Raw genomic sequence first — 20,762 nt, 5'->3', positions numbered from 1 at the left:
GCGTTCCACATCTCATCAAGCAATGCGCTTCAATCTAATTTTCTTTTATCCCTAATCTCGTTAGCCTGCTTTTCTATTTGTAATAAGTTGTTACATCATGTTTCGTCATTTCACATACACTGTCCAGTCCATTTATTAGGTACACAGGTTCAACTGGTCCTCAATGCTAATATCGAATCAGCCAATCACATGGCAACAAGTGTAGTCACATAGACATGATCAGGACGACCTGTTGAAGTCCAAGTATTTCAGAAACTACTGATCTACTGAGAACCATCTCAGTAGATGCAACCATCTGTAGTTTACAGAGAAAATATCCAGGAAGTGAAAATGTCAGAGGAAATAGTCAAAATGCTTGAGATAACAAGTAACACCCTGAAACAGATGGGCCACAGCTGCAGAAGACACCGAGTGACACATTAATATAACTATAAACAGTGGAAAGAGATTGTACTTGTGTACCTGTAGACATCAAGACGAAACGCGCTGCAGCAATAAAGGAGACATGACTTGACCCTTAAGCTTGTAGGAGGTATTCTGTCGTCCATCTCTACGGGTGGGTTTCCATTGCAGGTTAAGGAGCTGGAGCCAGGAACTTTAAACACCAGACACCGTTTCCAAGGAACTATGTGATTCCTACAGGCCATCATTAGAAGAAAAGACCAGCAAAGATTATTTAAACATCCATTTGTGTGCGGCCATACAATGGTCAGCTCCTCTTCAGGAGGAAGTAATACTAGAAGAATTTACAGCCACACTGACCAAAATGTTCAAATGAGAAACCTTTAGTGACATGAGTCACTGGTGCATTAAGATGACGCTTCAAAAGTTCCTAGTTGAGCCATTTCCAGTCTTAAAAACCAAAATATACAGCACACACTGTCAAGATGAAAACAAACCAAAATCAAGCTCCTGAGGAACAGTTTACAACAGGCAGCAGGGAAGCATTTGTTTCTCTGAGGCTTTATTGTTTTAGTTTTTTTCCACATGATGACTTAAAGCAATATGTGCATCATGACTCTCCTGACAGCACAACACCAACAAAGAAGAAATTAATGAGGCCATTGCATGATGCTAATCTGTCCGATAAACAAAAAAAAAAAAAGAGCTTGGAACTGGCTGCATGACTGGGAACCAGATCAGAGTAGCTTTACAACTTAAATCTCTCAACTGCCTCCTCCCGTCTCCCAAAAGACTTTTGGCTCTGACATGGTTTTGTTATTTATATACATTTCAGACAACAAACACCCTAAATGGAAAAAAAATGAAAGCACAAAGTCTCTTTCACCAAGCTGTTCCGAGTTGAATTCACAATATTCTCCATCACCACTGTTATTTAACGTCTCTTTTAATTGTTTCCAAAGTTACGTTGCCTTTTTTTTTTTTTATAAAACATTTTGGTATTTTTACAATTACAACTGAAACACACACACACAAAAATCCCATAAATCTCTTCTCCAGTGTCCGGGGCAACAAATCCAGCAAATTGCATTAGGAGTCCGAGGAAACGTCAGGAAGACCACAAGGTAATCTGTCCTTAAAACATGGAGCGTGGTGGAAGATGGGACGGCAACTTGGGTGGGAGTGGATACAGCTGTAAGAGGTCATCAGTGGAGAGATGGGAGTTTGGAGAAATCATTTGTGGGACTATAGATGATAGATGGACACTGATCTGGGTTCAGAACCTGAGGTGAGATTTGTGTTTCACCATGTATCTGCAGAACGATAAAGATTAGACAGGTTAGTTGGCACCAAAACATCTTCATCAATGACAACATTTCAAAAGAAATAAAATGATTGTGTGTACGACAATAAAACACCTGTCAAGGGTTTCCCAAAAGCGCAAGAAAACTGGCCGGTCCAGATGGCGCCTGTGGTGACTCAACTCCAGGACGGTCACATCCCACTTCTGCACATTGGGGTCCGTCTTTGCCTCATCGTACTTTAAATGAAAGGCTCGAACTGGAGGGAAACAGCCACACATTTATAAAGAGGCTAAAACCAGCCATGTGACTGAACAGGAACTTCATCTGGACGCTCACATTAAGTCAGCCGCTGCACTCTGCAGGCTAAATTTAATTTAAATCATATTAGCAAATTCAGCAAGAATTTAGCAGCAATGATTTTAAGAAAGCCAACATAACAAAACCACAAGCTGATATCTCGCTATGAGAGGAAAAACTAAATGAAGTATATTGCTCACTTTTGGCGAAAATGTCGACAGGAGATCCATCGGGCAGCAGCCACGGCCAGCCTTTAAACTGCCAGGCAGGTCCCTGCACAAACACGGCCACCACTCGATCCCTGCAAAGAAAATGTGCAGGTTGTTGAGCAAAGAAAGGACACACAGTCAGGGCCAGGCGGAGTGAACACACTTCACATAAAACCAAGTTACCTGTCACTGCGTCATACTTGCATGATCAATGCTACATGAATGTAAACTGCAGATTCAATTCACTTTGTACTGTATGCTACTTTATGCAAGTGGCATCAAAATGAAAAATCAACAGTTCTATGAGCAAGAGATGAACAAGTGTGTGTGATAATTCTGGTACAACACACCCAACAGGAAAGAAGCATGACAAGGCCTGCAACAATGGTGCACAAAATGGGAGGAAATATAAACCACATCCTCTCCTAACCTTGACACAGAGACTTTGAACATTTAACCAACTACTGTACATAAAACACATTCTGTAACAACTTATACCACTTCTCATTACACAGACTGCAGTAGTCAGAATTAGTCAGTGAGAGAATTTCACAGAAGTCAACAGTTGAGCCATCTGGAGTGTGGCCTATGACTCAGAAGAAAATGGTTGAAACTCAAGACTGCTCATCTTTAGAGAGAATTTGAATTTTTAATCCATGTTCGTGGCTCAAACAATTACAGACTGTAATTAAATTTAAATAGCACACCTTCATTATCCCCATTGGCTACATGCCGCAATAAAAAAGGAAATTCTCTCAGGAGACTCCAAAATCCTCTCCCTAACTCTCCCTCACTCACATTTCCCTCTTCGCCTTGCTTCAAGTCTGATGTAAATTCAGAGCGAGACTTGAGTGACTCTTACAATCACTGTTTTTGACATTTATTGGCAAAAGCAAAAACCTTTAGTGGACATAATGTAAAATGTGGCTGCCAGGCCAAACCCATCTACGGGTCCAATATGAAATGGTATTCACGTACACACTAGGGCTGCCACAAACGATTACTTTGATACTTTGAACATTTCTGACATTTTTTAATGTGATAAATAAAATAAAATGAGGGCACAACTCTGGCCTTTAACATTTTTTGGCTGTAAATGTTTAGTCCATTGTAAAATGGAACCAAAAATATGCACTATGAATATATATCATAAAACATTAGCGTTATCACATTGCCTATTCTAACATGACATCGCTGTTGTAACGTTACAGCAAACACATAACATATGTGTGCTAAGGCCAATGAAATCGGCATCGTTAATATTAACGTTTACAGCTATAAGTAAGTAGCTCACGGTTGACGTTAATTTTACCAGCTAACTAGCCAATTAGCTTACCGAGACGACTGTCCCTCTTCGTCAGAAATGTAATCAGCCATAACATGCTTCCTTGCTTGTGCATCGCCGTCATACTGCCATGGAAGGCAAGTTCTGCCTTGCAGATTTTGCATTGCACATTCTTCTTTTATTTTGGTAAAATGCTCCGAAACAAAGCTTCGAAAAATAAACAAATTTAATAATCGACGTAATCGTTTATTTTTTGAAGCTTTGTTTTTCCTCTTTGAATGCTTTGACACAACAAGAATACACAACACAGGACAATTTCTAGATCAAAGAATTAGAAATGAAATACTACAGGAGGTGGAGACCTTACAGGTTTTCTGCACTAAAGAGATTCCTGTGTGGTGGGAAAACATTAATGAACATAAAGTAAAGGCTCACCAGTCCTGTGGTGCCAGTTTGAGAGGCTGATCGATGACACGATACGGCACAGTGACACTCAGTGTGGCGCCACCAGGCTGGATCTGGTCTTTGCGTCTTTGAAGCAGAACCTCATTGTCGCGCTGGATGCCACCTTTCTTTTTCTCTTCTGAAGTAAGAAACCTGGTCAGCACAGACAAAAAGGAGCAGTGTAAGGAAGTGATTCAATTCAGTGTTTTTCTGCTTTAAAATAAGCTGCACATTACAACATTAGCCTGTCTGGCTAACAGGCTTACATTTCACAGCTGAAACAGGACGACTTCAAAAAGGTCTGTGGCATTTCATACATTTCCGTGTTGAGTTACAGTGAATGAATGAAGCTCAGTTGAGCACTGGCACATTCACTGTGTAATGGTCGCACACTGAATGGAACCTGAACCTTGATGCTACTGTACACAACAGCAGCTATTTAGCTGTTAGATTTGGAGAAGTTTGGATCAACCTGAGCAATGTTATGTAATGAATAAACAACATATTTGTACTATGAGTGTAATCATATATGTTTTGTTTTTTTTAATTAAAAGAATTTTGTTTAAAACAAATTACAAATGGGTTTCATACTTAAGATCCTGCAGAAGATCCTTAGCATTGAGCATTGTGATGAGTGAGGTGGTGGCAGCAGGGATGATGATGATGGGCGTCCGTGAACCTGTTAAAAAACATCAAAGAAAAACATAAAAATAGATACAAAGAGTTGGACTGAGAGACCAAAAAAGCCAGTTACCATAAACAATAATATATATTATATAATGTAAAGCAGATGTGCTTTTTCATTTATGTAAACCTACCTTTCTTTTGATTTGGTGGAGGTCTGGCTTGTGAAACTAGAGGAAAATACAAGACGTGAAAAATGTGACAATGTCTGGACATATACAAACGTGTTGGTGGACATGGATTTCACACAGAGTTGGTATTTGTTTTTCTACTGTCACAGGTTACTCCTGTAATGATGACTGTTCCTAACGGCAACAATAAATCCAAATTTAAGTTACTGTGACAGAAATGAAGGGCCCCACAAACAAAGGGATGTGCGGAGGATCCCTCCATGCACACTGTGTATGCGCAGTCTCAACATGTCATTAATTCTTACTAAACCGTTGCCTAAAATGCACCACCTACCCTGTTTAATTCTACATGGCCATACAAATAAAGCAGCTGATAATATAAAACGCTGCTCGTGCCCACACATCGACTAGCTGACTTACTGGTAGAACAACGAAGAGCTTCCTCACTGTACCCAACACATATGGACACCTGCCCAAACCCCCCTGACACAATGGACACTCACATTTGGTGAAAGTCACAGTCTCTACACGTGCAGTTATTCAAACAAAATGCAAACAATTGGCATATGCATGAATGTGTGCTGATGTTTTGAGGTGAACACTAACCTGGACGAGGAATCGGCTGCAGTGCTGGGGTCTGGGCTTTCCGAGCAGAAGCTCCTTCCTGGAAAAAACACAACACCCCAAGTTAAGTAAACGAGGGCTGAAAGATTTGGATAAAATATCATATTGTGATTTTTGTCACACACATTGCGACTGCTATTTGATACGCAATATAAAATCTAGCTTTAGTTAAATATTCACTTGGATTAGATTCAACTTTGTCAATCAGCTGAGTACAGGTAGGGTCAGAAAAACAGAACAATTCTGGACCTCAAAATCCTTACTATCTCTCTCAAAGATGTATTGATGGGAGGAGAAGCAAAACAAGAGTCTGCAGTTGAGATCTGTTAAAATACAGATGCCGACAAGCTGACAACAGACAATGACAGATGTCAGTGCCGATACTTTTCTCCCAGACAAGGAAGCTTCAGCCGACGCTCTCCCTCTCCCCGTCTCTCACACACTTTATCCATTACTTTTGCATTTCCATTATTATTTTTTTCGTTTATGTTTGTCTAGTGTGAACACAGTGTAGTATCGGATATCAGTGCAGCATCTCAGTTCTGCTTTTCGAAAAAAAATCGAGAAACCACACCCCTAGTGTTTTCAATTGCAGTAAGTGAAATGTTATCCCTAATGCATACAGAATACATATAACACTATACTCAAAGTCTTAAAAGCTTGACCCAGTGCATTAAGAACTGCAAAGCCTTAAAAGTCAAACAAATTTGTGAAAATGGGACAAGTTCCATTTAAAGGCTTTGACCTGTTTTCCATGCTAATAGAACAAGGTATGTTGCTTAAAGATACCCATCCTTCACTCGGTCCCGGTCACTAATGTTTGCCTGTAGAAAGGTGCATGTGTAAATGTGTGTATGTCCAAGTGTTTAATGCGGTGGAAGGGACTTGAAGGCAGTGCAACATTAGGAGTTCTTAGGCTCACAGTAATCCATCATTCAGTGAGATCCCCTCAGGATAGCACCAACACTGGCAGGAGCCACTGAAACAGACGAACCTGGTTTGTCTGTGGCTGAGGCTGAAGAACATTCAGTGTCAATATTATTAGGCTGGTGTTGTGCTAGTAAGTCAATATTAGAAAAATCAGCTACAACAGCTGTTCCAAAGAGCGCAGCACTCCCACTAACACTGTTTCTTTTTGGCAAATAAAAAAATATAGGGTTCATTTAGACCATCTTCGAACATAAATCAAAACTACTCCAGCCTGTTCTAAGTTCTATCTATCTGTTCTAAGATAATCCTGATGACACTTTCATGATAAAATGCATTAATTCTTTTCAAGTTACTAGTCTGGATGGGTTCAAACTACAAACATTACACTAATACAAACCTTTAAACTCCATAAATAAATTTCTAATTCTTATGAGGAGCTTCAGAAAAAGTTGAATGGTGATTTTGAAGTAAGCTGTAATAATGCAATGTCTCAAAGCAAACTATCAGTAATGGCCACTTGGTTCAACATGTATCGATTTACTGGCCACATAAAGAACACAATTCCCAGCATATACCAGAATATCCATCAAAGTAAGTACAGCATCTTTAAAGCAGGGTCAAACTTGAGGGACAAGGTCAAACTCCAACCTTAAAAACCAGTTTGAGCTCAAAATATACAGCCTAGCACCACAACAGTCCCATGTAATTGCTGCTTGGTCCAGCAGAGGGCACTGTATTATGTTGTAGTTTGCTGTGAAATTGATAGACACAAGCAAGTAATATGTCATCCTGTGCTGACATTCACTGAATATCTTTGAAGGAATAGTGTGTCATGTAGTATTTGTTCCCTGCCTTATTCAGGATAATAAAGAAAATACTGCTCCCAGCAATTCATTGTTAGGATTAAAATGACAATGCATGGATGAGAGAATTAAGGAAACAGCCTCAAATGGTTGAATGAGCAGGGTAGAATGGAAAGAATGTTTTAATTAAGCATCTTTATCTTTGTCCAGCACAAGAGACAGGCAGGAGAGGAAGACGGGGACAGGAGGGTCTATTTGCACTGTCAGTGTTTGCACAGGTTAAGAAGATGATGGATGATTTTTTCTCTCCTCTTACTTAACAGCATGCCAAACTGTGATAACGCTTCATTGCTCTCTCTGAGCAGTGGGTATGAATACATATAGGTCAGAAGCCCAACCCCCCCCCCCCACCTCAACAGAGTAGGCAGCAACAGCAGCAGAGATAGCGTGATGTGGTGGGAGAATGTACTGCCACCAAGCCTGAAGCTGCATTTCAGAAAACAACATAATTGACAGCACTGCCTCCTGTTCATCATTCTCCTCCCACACTGCTCTCACCCTTCTACCCCTCACACAGACAAGGCGGTGCGCTGAAGGACGGACACAAAGAGAGGAAAATGGAAGTAAAAAAGGAGACGAGAGGTACATGGGGGGAGGGAAGATGACACTCAAGCGTGAATCAGAGGAAGAAAGCAGCAGCGCAGGAGCAAAAGCACTGGTGTGTAATTTAGAAGAAAAGCTTAGCCCGACAGAGATGTACAGCTTGGGCAACATCCAGGGATTCACCCAATTTATCCAGTGTTGCTTTGATATTTGCAGTATGGCGTAAGAGGACAGTGAAAGGAATCGGGCTACCTGCCAGCAACAGACCTCCCCTCTACCTCTGGCCAGAGGTGGCGGTGGCAGCAACAGCAGCAACATTAGCATCAAGCCTCTGGAGACAATGCACCAAAAACAGAGACTGCAACGCCGACACGCCGACACTCCGACACATGATCTGCTGATGCAGACATGTTGCTTTTTCATGCATGTGACGGTTAGTACAAGCTCCTGGAGAAGATTTCATTTCATTTCCAAGTGACTAATATACTAATGAACAACATTGACATTACTTTCTAATGAAGGAGGAGGCTACTTTGTCACATGGCAATGTGAATACATGAGGATCTAAGCTGGATGCGATTGTGATTTGACTGGGAGTGCAGAGCAAAGACCTAGACGCTACCGAGTCTGCAACTGCTTTTCATCATATTCAGCAAGAAAAGGCTTGGATTAAAACGTGTAAGTTTTTTGTAGTGATACAAGATACAATGCAAATGCCCGTTGACAAAACAATGTGCCAGAGTTCCACGCTGCAAAAAACAATGATCAGCATTTTATGCAACATGCAGTTTAAAGGGTGTTGTCTGTTTAAACAGGAATCACTCTTTTTTTCTGTTGATGCATGCAAAAGCGCTCACATGAGTCTTCCTGTGCTTCCGCAAGCTCTCACAAACCAGTCTTTGTGTTGTTGGGGTCTTTTAAAAGGGCAGCATAATTCAGTCAAAACTGAGAGAACACACAAACTTAGGCTACTCTTAAGAATTTCTAATCTGAATTGTTGAAACAATTCAATTCATACTGAAACCAACAGTTTAAAAGACATCTTTACCAAATTACTGATGATTATGGGGCATAAAGCAATGTTGAGTATGTAAGCAGTCTGATGTTTAAGTTAGTGAAGTCTAAAGTAATATACTTTATTTTGTTTTTCCATTAACTTGCATGGCAAACAAGTCCACATTTATGGGTTTCGTGCATAGACATTTTAGAATAAAAGACACTGCCACTGACTCAGTTAGTTGTTATCTGTGGGGCCACAATTTAAAATACACTACTAAAATGTTTCTACAACTTTTCTGGACCATCATACATAGGCAAGACCGAAAAGGCAAAGACAACAGCATGAGTAAACACACACAAAGATAGAGACACAGAGAAATACACAGAAATACACAGAAAGACAGAGTAAGACACGTAAGAGTATTCCAACCCCTTTTTTTGGGGAAATGCTTATGTTGTTGTTCAATTTCATCTTTTCCCTCAAAAACATATTGTATTTGTATAGCCAATATTCACATATCAAAAAATTGCCTATTGGAGTTATTGGTACAACATCATCTGTGCTTACCCTCAGGAGAGTCATATGTGAGAACAGAGGCGCAAGAGAGGTCTTGTGACCCATCTTCTCAAAGAAAATATCTGGTTATTTGAACAACTGCCTATTGACTAGGGCTGACTGACTTGGGGAAAATGTGTAATTTTTTTCCCAAGCATTTGTTACACAGATAAAAAAATGGCCTGTGATCTCTGCAAGGTGATGGAATATAGAGATGATATACTACTAAATATATTTGCTAGCAATATTTTTGTCATAGTAATAACAAGACATTTTGCTGTAATTATCACATTATTAAATGTATTACATTGAACATTACATTGTATACAATATATACAGCCTTTTTGCTGTTTAAATTACAGTTGTACACATATAGATATTATGTATATATATATATATATAGATTTGTTTAAATATGTTTTTATTCTGAAGTATACATCATTCCATATCAAAACAAGCATTTTCACTCAGAAATTCTGTGGAATATCATCATAAATATCTTTGTTGTGTTATCATTTTGAGCTCATACTGCCCATTTACTATTGAATAACAGTTTTTTTCCGCCCACTTTTTTCTCTAGACTAGCCGGACCAGATGCTCGTAGGTCCCTAGGTTATTTTAGTTTGACACCCCTGATCGAGGGAACCACTGGACATCAACAAATTGGTTTACTGAAATGGGATGCCAAAACGGGGTCAAAGTCCTTTAATTGACTCACCAGATAGACTTCGGGTTTTCTCCAGGGATCAATACCTGGCCAAATGCTGCTGAGTGCTAAGTGAATCACAGCCAGCAGAACCATGCAGTGGAGACGGCGCCACTGCTGTAATCACACAGCCATATTCCTCTCACTGTTGGGTGTATTGGTCTTTCTAGTTTACCAGGTGTGGCTGCCCAGGCTAACAGGTATGCCATGGTGGAGAGGCCATCCTGTGGTGTATGGAGGAGGTGGACTTCAAAACACCAAAGCCAAAGTGAACATGAGCTCCCAACATTCAATGTGGAGATTTGTTATTGTTCCACAGCCAACTACCAAGGCTCATGTCAATGCAAGTTCCCATGAGAAGGAGGACTTCTTTCCTCAAGGAGACCCAGATTTTGAGAATGCTCTGGCAGGCAACACAAGCCAAAGTGAAGAGAGAGAAATTAATAACATAAGACATGGGCCTTTCCATTACATCATCAATGAGCCAGACAAATGTGTAAAAATGAGCCCTGCACCATTTCTGGTGTTGCTGATAGCTACTGAAGCTCGGAAGGTGGAAGCAAGGAACGCCATTCGTCAGACATGGGGGAATGAGAGTGTTTCTCCAGCTCTGGGATTCATCCGACTTTTCATGCTGGGGAAAAGTGAGGGGGAGCTTGGACTTTTACAACAAAGGATGCTCGAAGCAGAGAGCCAGAGGCACCATGACATAATTCAGCAGGACTTTCTGGATTCTTACAAAAACTTGACTATTAAGACATTGATGGGAATGAACTGGGTGGCAATGCACTGCCCACAAGCCAGCTATGTCATGAAGACAGACAGTGACATGTTCGTCAACACAGAGTACCTCATTTATAAACTTCTCAGACCAGATCTGAATCCCAAAAAGCACTACTTCACAGGAAATAACATGAGAGGCTTTGCACCCAACCGAAATAAAAACAGCAAATGGTACATGCCCCCAGAGCTGTACCCAAATGAAAAGTATCCCACCTTCTGTTCTGGGACTGGTTATGTCTTCTCTGGAGACTTGGCGATTAAAATCTATGAGACATCTCTATGCATTCGCCACCTGCATCTCGAGGATGTTTATGTGGGAATTTGCCTGGCCAAGCTCGGCATTGAGCCCACACCACCACCCAATGAGTTCCTATTTAACCACTGGCGAGTGTCTTACTCAAGCTGCAAGTATAGCCATCTGATAACATCGCATGGGTTTCACCCGAATGAACTACTTAAATATTGGCATCACTTGCAAAACAATAAACACAATGCCTGCATCAATTCATTTAAAGAGAGAGCGGTCAAGACTCACTAAGTAGGAATGAATGCAAAAGACAGGCTCAATAACTGATACTTTTGTACTTACAAGCGCTGTACCAATGGGAAATTGTACAATCTATATCAATTTCCAGGTCAAATGACTCTTAAGTACTCAGTGGATATTTACTGGCTCCAGCTCAAAACAGTGGTGGTGGAAACACCAGTCATGATCATCGTATTCTTTGCAATGGTAGAACACAGTATAATTACTGTAATGAAATCACTGGTAACCTCTGTCTCATTTCAGTCAATGTTCACTATGGATGCACCGAAATGAAAATTGTTGGCCGAAACCAGGACCCGGAAATCTGGAAACACTTGGCCAAAAACAGAAACACCGAAATAAATTACGTCAATTCTGTACCATTGTTTTTTTTTTTTTTTTAAACTTAATTTTGTTGTTATGGCTGGGACTGTGTGTACTTACCTCACTAAGTTAAGGCATTGCAATTGTATAGATTAATACATTTAACATTTCCTCTTGTTAACCGAGTAACAAAATGGGTGGACATGATAACAGCTGTCTATTAATGTGTCTTTCCTGTCTGTGGTGGTCTATGTGGCTTTTCATGTGCGCAATAAAACAGTTAAACTGGTTTTAGCAGCTTCGAACAAACATCCATCATCAAACACAGCAGCACTTTTTTGGATTGGCACAAACAAAAATTCACGTACGGTGTCGCTCTTTTCATAAATCTTCAGCAAACACAAAGCTTTGTTCTTACCGTCACTGACTTCAGTGTCATGCCGTGGTAGGTGCCCATGGTGTCAATCTTGAAACCCTCAGTTTCTACAAAAAATATGGAATATAGGGAGTTGAGGATGTTGACATTTTGATATACATTGTAGGTCAAACCGGCCAACGCTACCTCATCCGGTCTAATATCAAATATTGGACACCAATACATATTAAATGCCATAGATTTTTATCAATATAAAAACATCAGACAAGAGACCTCAAAAGCCATAATATAATTGCTTTATTAATTCTATTATCCCTTGAGGTCCTTCTTAAGATGCTCTGACTCCAACTGTAACACTGTATTGTATCTTAATATTATGGAAATGAACCCCAAATTAATCACATTTGGGCTTTATAAAATCATGGCAAAGGGCATGGGATGTTTATGGTAATCAATCAAATGGCACATTTCCACCGGCTCTACTCGTCTCGCCTCTCCACGCCACGGCACAGCTTAAGTAGCGTTTCCACTAGCATAGTACCTGGTACCAGGTATTATTTTTAGTACCTGCTCAGGAGAGGTTCCAAAAGCGTGCCGGCCACTAACTGGCCAGCGTGCCGTCACAGGAAGAGACATCCCACATACAAATCAAGCCAAACAGCGCCGAACTGTAGATCAATTAAAACTACTTAGCAATCCCAAAAACATGGGTTAATCTCCAACAACTACCAGGAAATCTCTACATTTAACAGAGGAGTCTGGTGTATTTAGAGACAGCGCCGGCGATTGTCGCGACATCACAGCAGCATGCTGGTGTCATCACTCCACAGACTATCGCTGCCGCTGTAGGAGCTGTACTCTGGAGATGTGTGGACAGAAATTATGCCAAACAATGCCAAACTGTAGATCAGTTAAAACTACTTAACAACCTAAAAAACTTGGGTTAATCTCCGACAACTACAAGAGTCTGGTGTTAAGTCACTAGTCACTCGTGTGTGTGTGTTTGTGTATATGTTGCGTATAAAACAAAGTCACCGCAGTTTCAGTCAGCTGTGAAGTGATGACTCCGCCCACGTTAAGTAGGTACTTTTTTGTAGTGGAGATGCAACCTAACCGTGCCGAAGCGAGTAGAGCCGGTGGAAATACGCCGTATATGTGATTTTTATCTTGTGGGCAGTGAGCAGTTACTGTGACAATTACCAGAAAAACATCACACAAATAAACTGGGATTTAAACACCAAATTATTTTTCTAGCAATCAATCCATTATCTTTATCACTTGTCCTTTTAGGGTCAATCCCAGCTGACATTATGCCAGAACTGGACAAGTTGCCAGTCTATCACAGAACCAACATACAGAGACAAACTCATTTTCAATTCAATAACAACATGGTTCATTTTTGAATATTACACACATTTTTCTTTGTGAAAACAATTTACAGAAACACAAATGAAACTCACCCTCTTTTCCTTTGAATCGCTCCTGATCGTATCTGTTGTAGGCAGCAGGGACAGGCTGCTTGTTCCTTAAGGATGGGTCCTGGAAAATAGAGGATACACAAATAGTAACTGTAAATATCAATTGTCAATACCGTCCAATTCTCAAAACATTTCAAATAAATTAAACAGGTGCTGACAACTAAAAACAAGGTATGTATGCACAGGAATGGAAAAAGACAGTCTTTTGTGAAGTAGGATATAGTAATTAGGGGACTCATTACTCTCCAAACCCTCAATTTGATTTTCGATTTTAAGATCAGCTCTGACACCTCACCAGTTAGTCCACCTTTTGTCATGTTCAACAGGCCTCCATGATGAAATTTGGGTTGAAGAAACTCTACACAATGTATTGTTGTCAAAGAAAATGAGGAGTGTGTCCCTAGGATAAGGCTGGGCGATAATATGATAATGATATATATCGCGATAGACACTTCCACGATATTATTAGATTATTATTAGGGCGGGCGTTATTTTTTTTATTAAATAACGTTTGAAAAACCTTTATAAACTGAACACCAAAGAACAAGATTAACTATGCAAATTATTAACAATATAAATAGCCAAAGCTATAACACTTCTGTTTTCTTTGTAACAAAATACTGTTGAAAGACAAACAGAACTAAACTCCACTGTGGAGATGATTCGAGCATGTTGAAAATTCTTCTTCAATCAAGTTCTCTTACATTTACAAAGGCTACTGTTTCACACTGAGGTAACTGAGGCTTACTGCCTGTGCTGCAAACCACAAATCAAGTAAGTAAACATTAAACAAATAAAAAACTTCTTTCTCTTAAGAAAACTAAACTCGTTGTGGAGTTGATTTAAGGGAGTTGAAAATTCTTCTTCAGAAGAAGAAGATGCTTGCTCTCTGTGCTGTGACAATGTCACCTGCAGTGACCAGCTTGTGTAAGGGCAGCTGTAGCATCACCCGTTTCTCCTTCAACACAGCTGCAGTGGTAATGAATGTATGCCAATTGCTGTAAAACATCAAAAAAGAAGTAGAAAAAGAAAACAAGACGACATTCTTACCACCTGAGTAGTGTTCTGTGCTGGTCTCTGTTCTGGTGCTCGTCCTTCTTCTCTGGCTTTCACTGACTGAAGAATGGCAAATATATTCTTGGAGAAATTCTGGAAGGGTAAAAGAAAGAGATATTTTCAATAACAAAATGTTTTGTTTTTAAATCATTTGGTAATGATGTTACAGGATATATAATCAAAGGCTTTGATGGAAAAAAAACAGTAGAAAGTGGCTTTCTTAGGGTAACAAGACTTGGTAGTGTGGAAGTGACACAACATCATGCATGTGAGCTGCTGCTAAACCCCATAGAAGAAGATGATGAGCAACTGAAAATAAATTACTGAAACAACACTGCCCCTCTCAGGAAATATATTGCAATTTACACCATGATACTTTATGTAATGCTTAATTTAAGATATGTGAGGTGGTAACTTCCCGATCTTGTGAACAGTTTGAAATTATTTCAAGAGGGATCTGAATTATGGGCCACCAGCCTAGCCTATGTCTAAATGAACTTTAGATCTACTATTTCTTGCAGATATATATATATATATACACTGATCTTAAAGCCAACAAACACTATCGCAACTTTGAACAAGTCTTGAAAGTGATGTAATGTTGACATATTCCTCAACACTTCTAGCAACATGTAGATTGTGTCACCAGATAAAGTACATCTGCTTTCTACTACACACAGTAAGCAGGGTTCCCACTTGTCAGTTGACATCAAATTCAAGGACTTTTCAAAGACTTCCCAGGACCAATTCCCTCAAATTCAAAAGCCTAATGTGCCGACATGGGCAAATTGTAAGAGCCACTTCGCCCATGGTGTCCACTTTAATTCATTTGCAGCACGCTCTGCATCTGGCCAAGTGATAGTTTTTGAGATCTTGGGCAAGCCAGTCTTTTTTTCTTTGGTGAGCCAGAGATCTTGGAATTTGCATTTCCCGGGCATCACGTAATTGGCTCCCTTACTTAACGTTACTCGCTCATTGTTCTGCATAGAATCTCATGTCAATGGTAGAGACAGTGTACGCTGCCCACAACACCATTCGTAATTACAACTCAACGTTTGTTCAGTGTAGGCCTAGTTTATGTACATCAAGCAATGCAGGGCACGTGAAACAAATGTGAATAAGTGCACATGAGCGGCAGAAGGCATTTACCTAAATATCAACTGAACTTTCTTGCACAAAATTCAGGCACTTTCAATGACCCATGTCTATTTCAAAAACTTTCAAGGGCCTTAAAAAAAAAATTCAGATTCACAAACTTTCAAGGATTTCAAGGACAAGTGGGAACCCTGCTGTTGAAATCCACAACTGCACATCTGGTGACCAGCATAACTGAAGTAACAAACCATTGCTGCACAACTTTGCTTAATTAGTTTTGTGTGACAGGAAGTACAATTTCAATCCAAAAGGTCACTGCAATAATACTTTCACAACATACAAAACAGAATGTGGACATGCTCATTAAAGCTCATTTACAAAAGGGAAAATGACAAGTGATGAGTCGAAATCTGATACTAAGCCTCTTAACAGGTGAAAATACAACCCCCTCAGTACTAATCTGGCACATGTGTATTAAAATGGAAATTAAACCAACTACTGGGACAAGAGAAATTTGTTTGCAGTGAAAGAACAGTGTGACTACATCATTTGCTTAAATGCTGACCTTTCCAGTGCTCTGGAGAATGGTTGTCCTGGTTCTCCACACCCTCTCCCTGCTGACAATATCTCTGGTGACATCCACCTCTGCATCCACAAAGCTTCTCTGCTTCAGGGTTATGTCATCATCCAGATCCGTTTTGATGGTCGAACGTTTCTTGGCCATAATCTTGGCTTTGATGGCAGCAATTTTCTCCACCGACATGGCTTCTGAAAGCGACCTGGACAAGGAGAAAGAGGAGAAAGGTAAATGATCACTTAAATCGTTCACAAAGAAGCAGGTGCTACCACAACATGACATTAATATTCGTCACCCCAGAATACTGTTTATTCAGTAAAAAAAATCCCAATAGAAACATCAAATTACAAATAAAAATGGTGCAGATAAAGACCCATTTTACCGGATCTGGTCAGTCTGTACAATGCCCTCTTTGTGGCCTTCCAGACGGGCAGCGAGACGCTCCTTGTCCAACCGCACTCGTTCTTCATCCTTTAGATGAAAGCCATAAACACTATATTAGCAAACTGCATTATTATATATTACAGTGTAACAACAGACATAAAATGCCCTAAATGGCTCCTGCCATGCTTAATTAATTGACATTAATTAAAATGTTGCAGCCATTTAACATAAAATCGTATAATGTTCGACTAACTGAACTGTAACGCTTTGCGGAAATAGGACTGTCGTCTTATATTGTTGTGTGCAGACTACCCACTTGAAACGCCTCACCATCCCCCAGAAGATGGAGGACTTTTAATTTGAAAGGTGCGGTGGCTTGGTTTGTCAATGGCCATTAGTTGAAGCTAGGTTTTTCTGTATGAGCGTCAGTTGTTTTCGGAACTGTGGAGATGCAACTGCACAGATTCTCAATCACTCACCATATTCTAATTGGCTTTTCTGATAATTGGTTAGCTCGGTTCTTTTACAGCCCAAAGGTGCTGCGCTGTAAAAGCATTACTACAAATCTTCAGATAAGGTGCTAAAAATATAATAAAAATATTCAGGCATCAGAATTGGTACAGGTAAAAAAAATAAAATCAGAACAAGTCTAGTAGAGAGACTGGTATTGTGTGCGCATCAGAGAATATCATGGAGAATGCTAATGCCATTTAAGGTTACTGCTCTTTTGTATTTAGGCATTCAGTCATGATATGGTTCTGTCAGCTTACCTCAATTCTTGGCTTTTTGGCTTCAGAAGATACCTCATCTGCTGCTCTTTTGACTGACAAGCCGAACAAAACATTTGTATTACTTCAGTATATCTTTGTATCCAACAACCCCATGAAAAAAGCAAATACTTAATAGAAAGCTTATGTTCAAAGTAAAGTTAAAGCTTGCAGCAAAGGGTGTATTATTTAACAAATTAAATGTAAATGTAAAATTGTTTTAGTTAATGGTAATGATAAAGTGGTTAAGCTACAACCAAAGCTGTGAACTTACCTTGTGTTGGCCGTTGCAACCCTATTTCTATAGGTGCACTTCTGTCAATACTTGATGATGTTGCTGCAATTGGAAAAAAAAATAGATCACACATTATAGCTTCTTATTAGATCAACTGTACAAAGAATCTTACACAAGAAGGCTTCAACAGTGAGAAATCAGGACAATACAGTGTATATTTAGGGGAAACACCATAGACTTGAGAGAAAGACACATTATAATCAATCAAGATCTTATTTGTGCTACTTACAACTCTCGCCATTGAGATATAAGAGCAATCCCTTTCGGTCAGGTCGCCTGACAACTGGGATGTTCTCTGTCTAAAAACAAAAACACTGCCAGGTTAATTGTGAGAAATCCTGAAAGATGCTGCAGTAAAAGACATGGAGTCTAAAGCACAATTTTGTCCAGAAGTGATGAAACACTGACACTGATGGAATAAAGAATATACAAAGAGGCCTTACTTACTGCAGCTCTTCGCACATACGATGGATGGGGGAGATGCACATTATTGAGCAAGAACAAAATTGAGTCCAAGGTGTAGTACTCTTTGGGCTGGCCCTCTTTACCAGTACTGGATGTATAAAAAAAACATAAATAAATCAATAAATATCACTGATAACAAATCAAATGTAGTTAAATCTGGTACTGCTCTTGAAGTGTGTCATAGGTTTCAATATATTGGCTACCTTATTGTTGTTCATCAGATGATAAAGATATCAACAGACAGTGTCATAAAATGTACACTCAAGCTAATACACCATAAATTCAGCATGAACTCTGTTACTGTAAACTACAGTGACTGCTAGTAAATGCAGTGGCCTTCCTATAGAAATTAAAACATGGGAGAGACTTTATGTGGCTTATAATGATGACAGCAGACTTGTTTACTTGCAAGGATGGTGTGATGCTTGTTAACTATTTGTGAGTGCAGGTGTGTGTATGCCATACCAAGTAAAAGAAAAAAAAAAGTTTTAAGATCTTAATCCACCCAGTTTGTTAATCCACATCAGGTTTTCATTCAAACAGTAAAGACATGGTTGGTCCTGTCTGTGAGTGAATGTGGCAGACAAATTTAAATAATAGCATATGTATACATTATATCTATATATTTAACATTATTAATGACTTACAAATACTAATCATGATTGTAATCGATTTTTAATATGGTATGTTCCTTTACAGTGTGCATTCCCATGTGTTCCTCTGTAAAAAGACGACTAATTGCATACAGGCAGCTACAAGTCCAATGTACTACAGTACAGATGATTGTATTGTACTACAGTACAGTATTATCATCAAATCTACAGAACATGACATATTTTTGCGTGCAATTCGCTTCAAAAATCGAAGAAACACTTAGCAACAATCTCCAAAACAGCAATTGGGTACTGGACTAGCCAATAACTATTTCCTCTTGTAGAGCTTATCGTAACACAACTTACATTTGCTGAGCTACAGCACAGAGAAGACGTTTGCAATATTGACAATGACGCTAATTTAGTCATTACTAAAGAGCCATTAAATCCCGTGAGGGAAAAAGCCTTAGCAAGCGTCCATTAGGAAAAGGTCACTATCTCAACACATGCTATGCATACCTTTACAAAAAGAAAGTGTTAAAAATTGAAACTGACACACGCAAAGGCTATCAAAGAAGGTATGTGAATTAAACTGCTACGTGTGAGCAAAAATGCGGAGTAGCCAGAGAGTGTAAGTTAACGCAACAACAGCGAGGAGTTGAGTTGAGTTAAGTTAGCATCTTGCAGCTAGCGAGTTTTCCGCCGCTGCCAGGAGCACAAGGCATCGATTAGCTTCAGCTGTCGGCCTACAAACGCTACTTGTATACATTTAAGCACTGACATACCCCCAGATTATGTAGTTGGTCTTGACATTTTTCGGCCAGGAGAACTCTCCAAATATAACTTCATCTCCTTTAGCGACGATTTCTTTTTTCTGGATGTTATACTGACGAAGAACACTCAACACATCCGCCATCTTCAGTTGTCTTGTAGTGGAGTAGTGTTTGCAAGGCCCCCAGTTATCAACAGCGCGTGGCCTCACAGAACGCCTGACCCGAACCACAACATACTTTCCCAGAAAATTCAGTGGGGAATATTCGTCTCATGTGTCTTTTTTTGTGTATCAATTTCTCGTTGTGTGCATGTGTGTATTCCCACATGTTGCCTCTGATCTGTGCATGGACTGTCATACCTTAAATTCTTTAAAAAGAATAAAACGAATTTGACCAAAATAGAAGTACCAAGGAAAGTGTGAATTAATGAATACGGCTAAAAATTGTAGGAGATAGAGACCAGGGGTAATAATAAAACCGATGAGAATACATTATTTAAATACACTAAAAAACAATTGTTCCCCCATCAAATTTGACCAGGATGCAACTATGTTGAATGAAAGATGACAAATTTAAAGATGACAAATCTATGTGATCTAAATGAGAGTTTATTGACAACAGCAAATTTGTGCATAATATTACACTTCAGGCTACTTTTCAGAATCAAAATCAGAATCAGAATACTTTATTAATCCCCGGGGGGAAATTGTTTTTGTTCCAGATGCTCCGTGCAAAGTGAAATAGAAATACAGCAGTGGAAACAAGGCGTAAGATATGGATATAAATAAACAGTAAAATAGGCAATAAGATGGAATGAAATAAAATATTAAATAAAATAATACAATAATAAAGTAGACAATCTGGAAATATATACAATAAACAAATAGTTAGCAAAGAAGTGAGGATGAGTATAGTTTGTTTTGTTTTATAGATAACCATAGGAGTCCGATCATCAGAGGGAGGAGTTGTACAGTTTAATGGCCACAGGCAGGATAGAGGAGCAATTAGTCTCTCGCAGAAGGTGCTCCTCTGTTTGACCAGAGTGTTATGGAGAGGGTGAGGGTGGAGAGGGTGAGAGGAATGCTGCAGTATCGCCCGCACCTTCGACAGCAGGCGACAGCATCCTCCTGTTGCTGTCAAAGTGTCCAGCTCCACCCCCACAACGTCACTGGCCTTTCTAATGAGCTTATTGAGTCTGTTGGCAACATAATAGCGCTAGCCACCACAGAGTGTCTATGAATACTCCTGTGGTCAAAGTCATCAAAGGCAAGAGTACATTGGCAGGGGTTATGC

The 20,762-nt window shown here is 39.6% G+C and overlaps 2 protein-coding genes across 6 annotated transcripts; one reads left to right on the top strand and one right to left on the bottom strand.

The window, feature by feature from the left end:
* Positions 1-947: 947 nt before the first annotated feature.
* Positions 948-19,649, bottom strand: cdc73 (cell division cycle 73, Paf1/RNA polymerase II complex component, homolog (S. cerevisiae)). 2 transcript variants are annotated; one of them, XM_058635196.1, is made up of 17 exons: positions 19,482-19,649; positions 18,086-18,191; positions 17,868-17,937; positions 17,618-17,680; positions 17,347-17,399; positions 16,575-16,663; positions 16,181-16,394; positions 14,518-14,613; positions 13,447-13,525; positions 12,029-12,093; positions 5,363-5,420; positions 4,760-4,795; positions 4,533-4,620; positions 3,933-4,094; positions 2,204-2,304; positions 1,821-1,962; positions 948-1,715 (listed from the first exon to the last, which is right to left on the bottom strand). In XM_058635196.1, exons 1-17 carry the CDS (start codon positions 19,610-19,612, stop codon positions 1,679-1,681), a joined length of 1,590 nt encoding a protein of 529 aa, XP_058491179.1. In that variant the 5' UTR covers positions 19,613-19,649; the 3' UTR covers positions 948-1,678. The 2 variants fall into 2 exon arrangements, with proteins under 2 accessions (XP_058491179.1, XP_058491170.1); XM_058635187.1 differs by having other exon boundaries at positions 14,515-14,613; positions 19,482-19,647.
* LOC131463474 (beta-1,3-galactosyltransferase 2) lies at positions 6,916-11,900 on the top strand. Of its 4 annotated transcripts, none has more exons than XM_058635222.1 (3): positions 6,916-7,831; positions 7,933-8,394; positions 9,852-11,900. In XM_058635222.1, the coding sequence occupies exon 3, from the start codon at positions 10,072-10,074 to the stop codon at positions 11,296-11,298; it is 1,227 nt and encodes a 408-aa protein (XP_058491205.1). In that variant the 5' UTR covers positions 6,916-7,831; positions 7,933-8,394; positions 9,852-10,071; the 3' UTR covers positions 11,299-11,900. The 4 variants fall into 4 exon arrangements, with proteins under 4 accessions (XP_058491205.1, XP_058491197.1, XP_058491214.1 ...); XM_058635214.1 differs by having other exon boundaries at positions 6,916-8,149; positions 8,238-8,394; XM_058635231.1 differs by having other exon boundaries at positions 6,916-8,394; positions 10,148-11,900.
* Positions 19,650-20,762: the final 1,113 nt, after the last annotated feature.

The sequence above is a fragment of the Solea solea genome, chromosome 1 (assembly GCF_958295425.1).
Source record: "Solea solea chromosome 1, fSolSol10.1, whole genome shotgun sequence".
Lineage (NCBI taxonomy): Eukaryota > Metazoa > Chordata > Actinopteri > Pleuronectiformes > Soleidae > Solea > Solea solea.
The sequence above is the reverse complement of the archived record's forward strand: the minus strand, read 5'-3'. Positions and strand labels throughout refer to the sequence as shown.

Bases quoted from the DNA above. Each gene is read 5' to 3' on its own strand.
- cdc73 (XM_058635187.1), bottom strand. From the start codon at position 19,612: ATGGCGGATGTGTTGAGTGTTCTTCGTCAGTATAACATCCAGAAAAAA. The intron at 4,095-4,532 runs GTATGAAACCCA...TGTGCTGACCAG, and splicing joins GATCTTCTGCAGGATCTTAA to GTTTCTTACTTCAGAAGAGA. The intron at 2,305-3,932 runs GTGAGCCTTTAC...TTTTCTTTGCAG, and splicing joins AAACTGGCACCACAGGACTG to GGATCGAGTGGTGGCCGTGT.
- LOC131463474 (XM_058635222.1), top strand. From the start codon at position 10,072: ATGCAGTGGAGACGGCGCCACTGCTGTAATCACACAGCCATATTCCTC.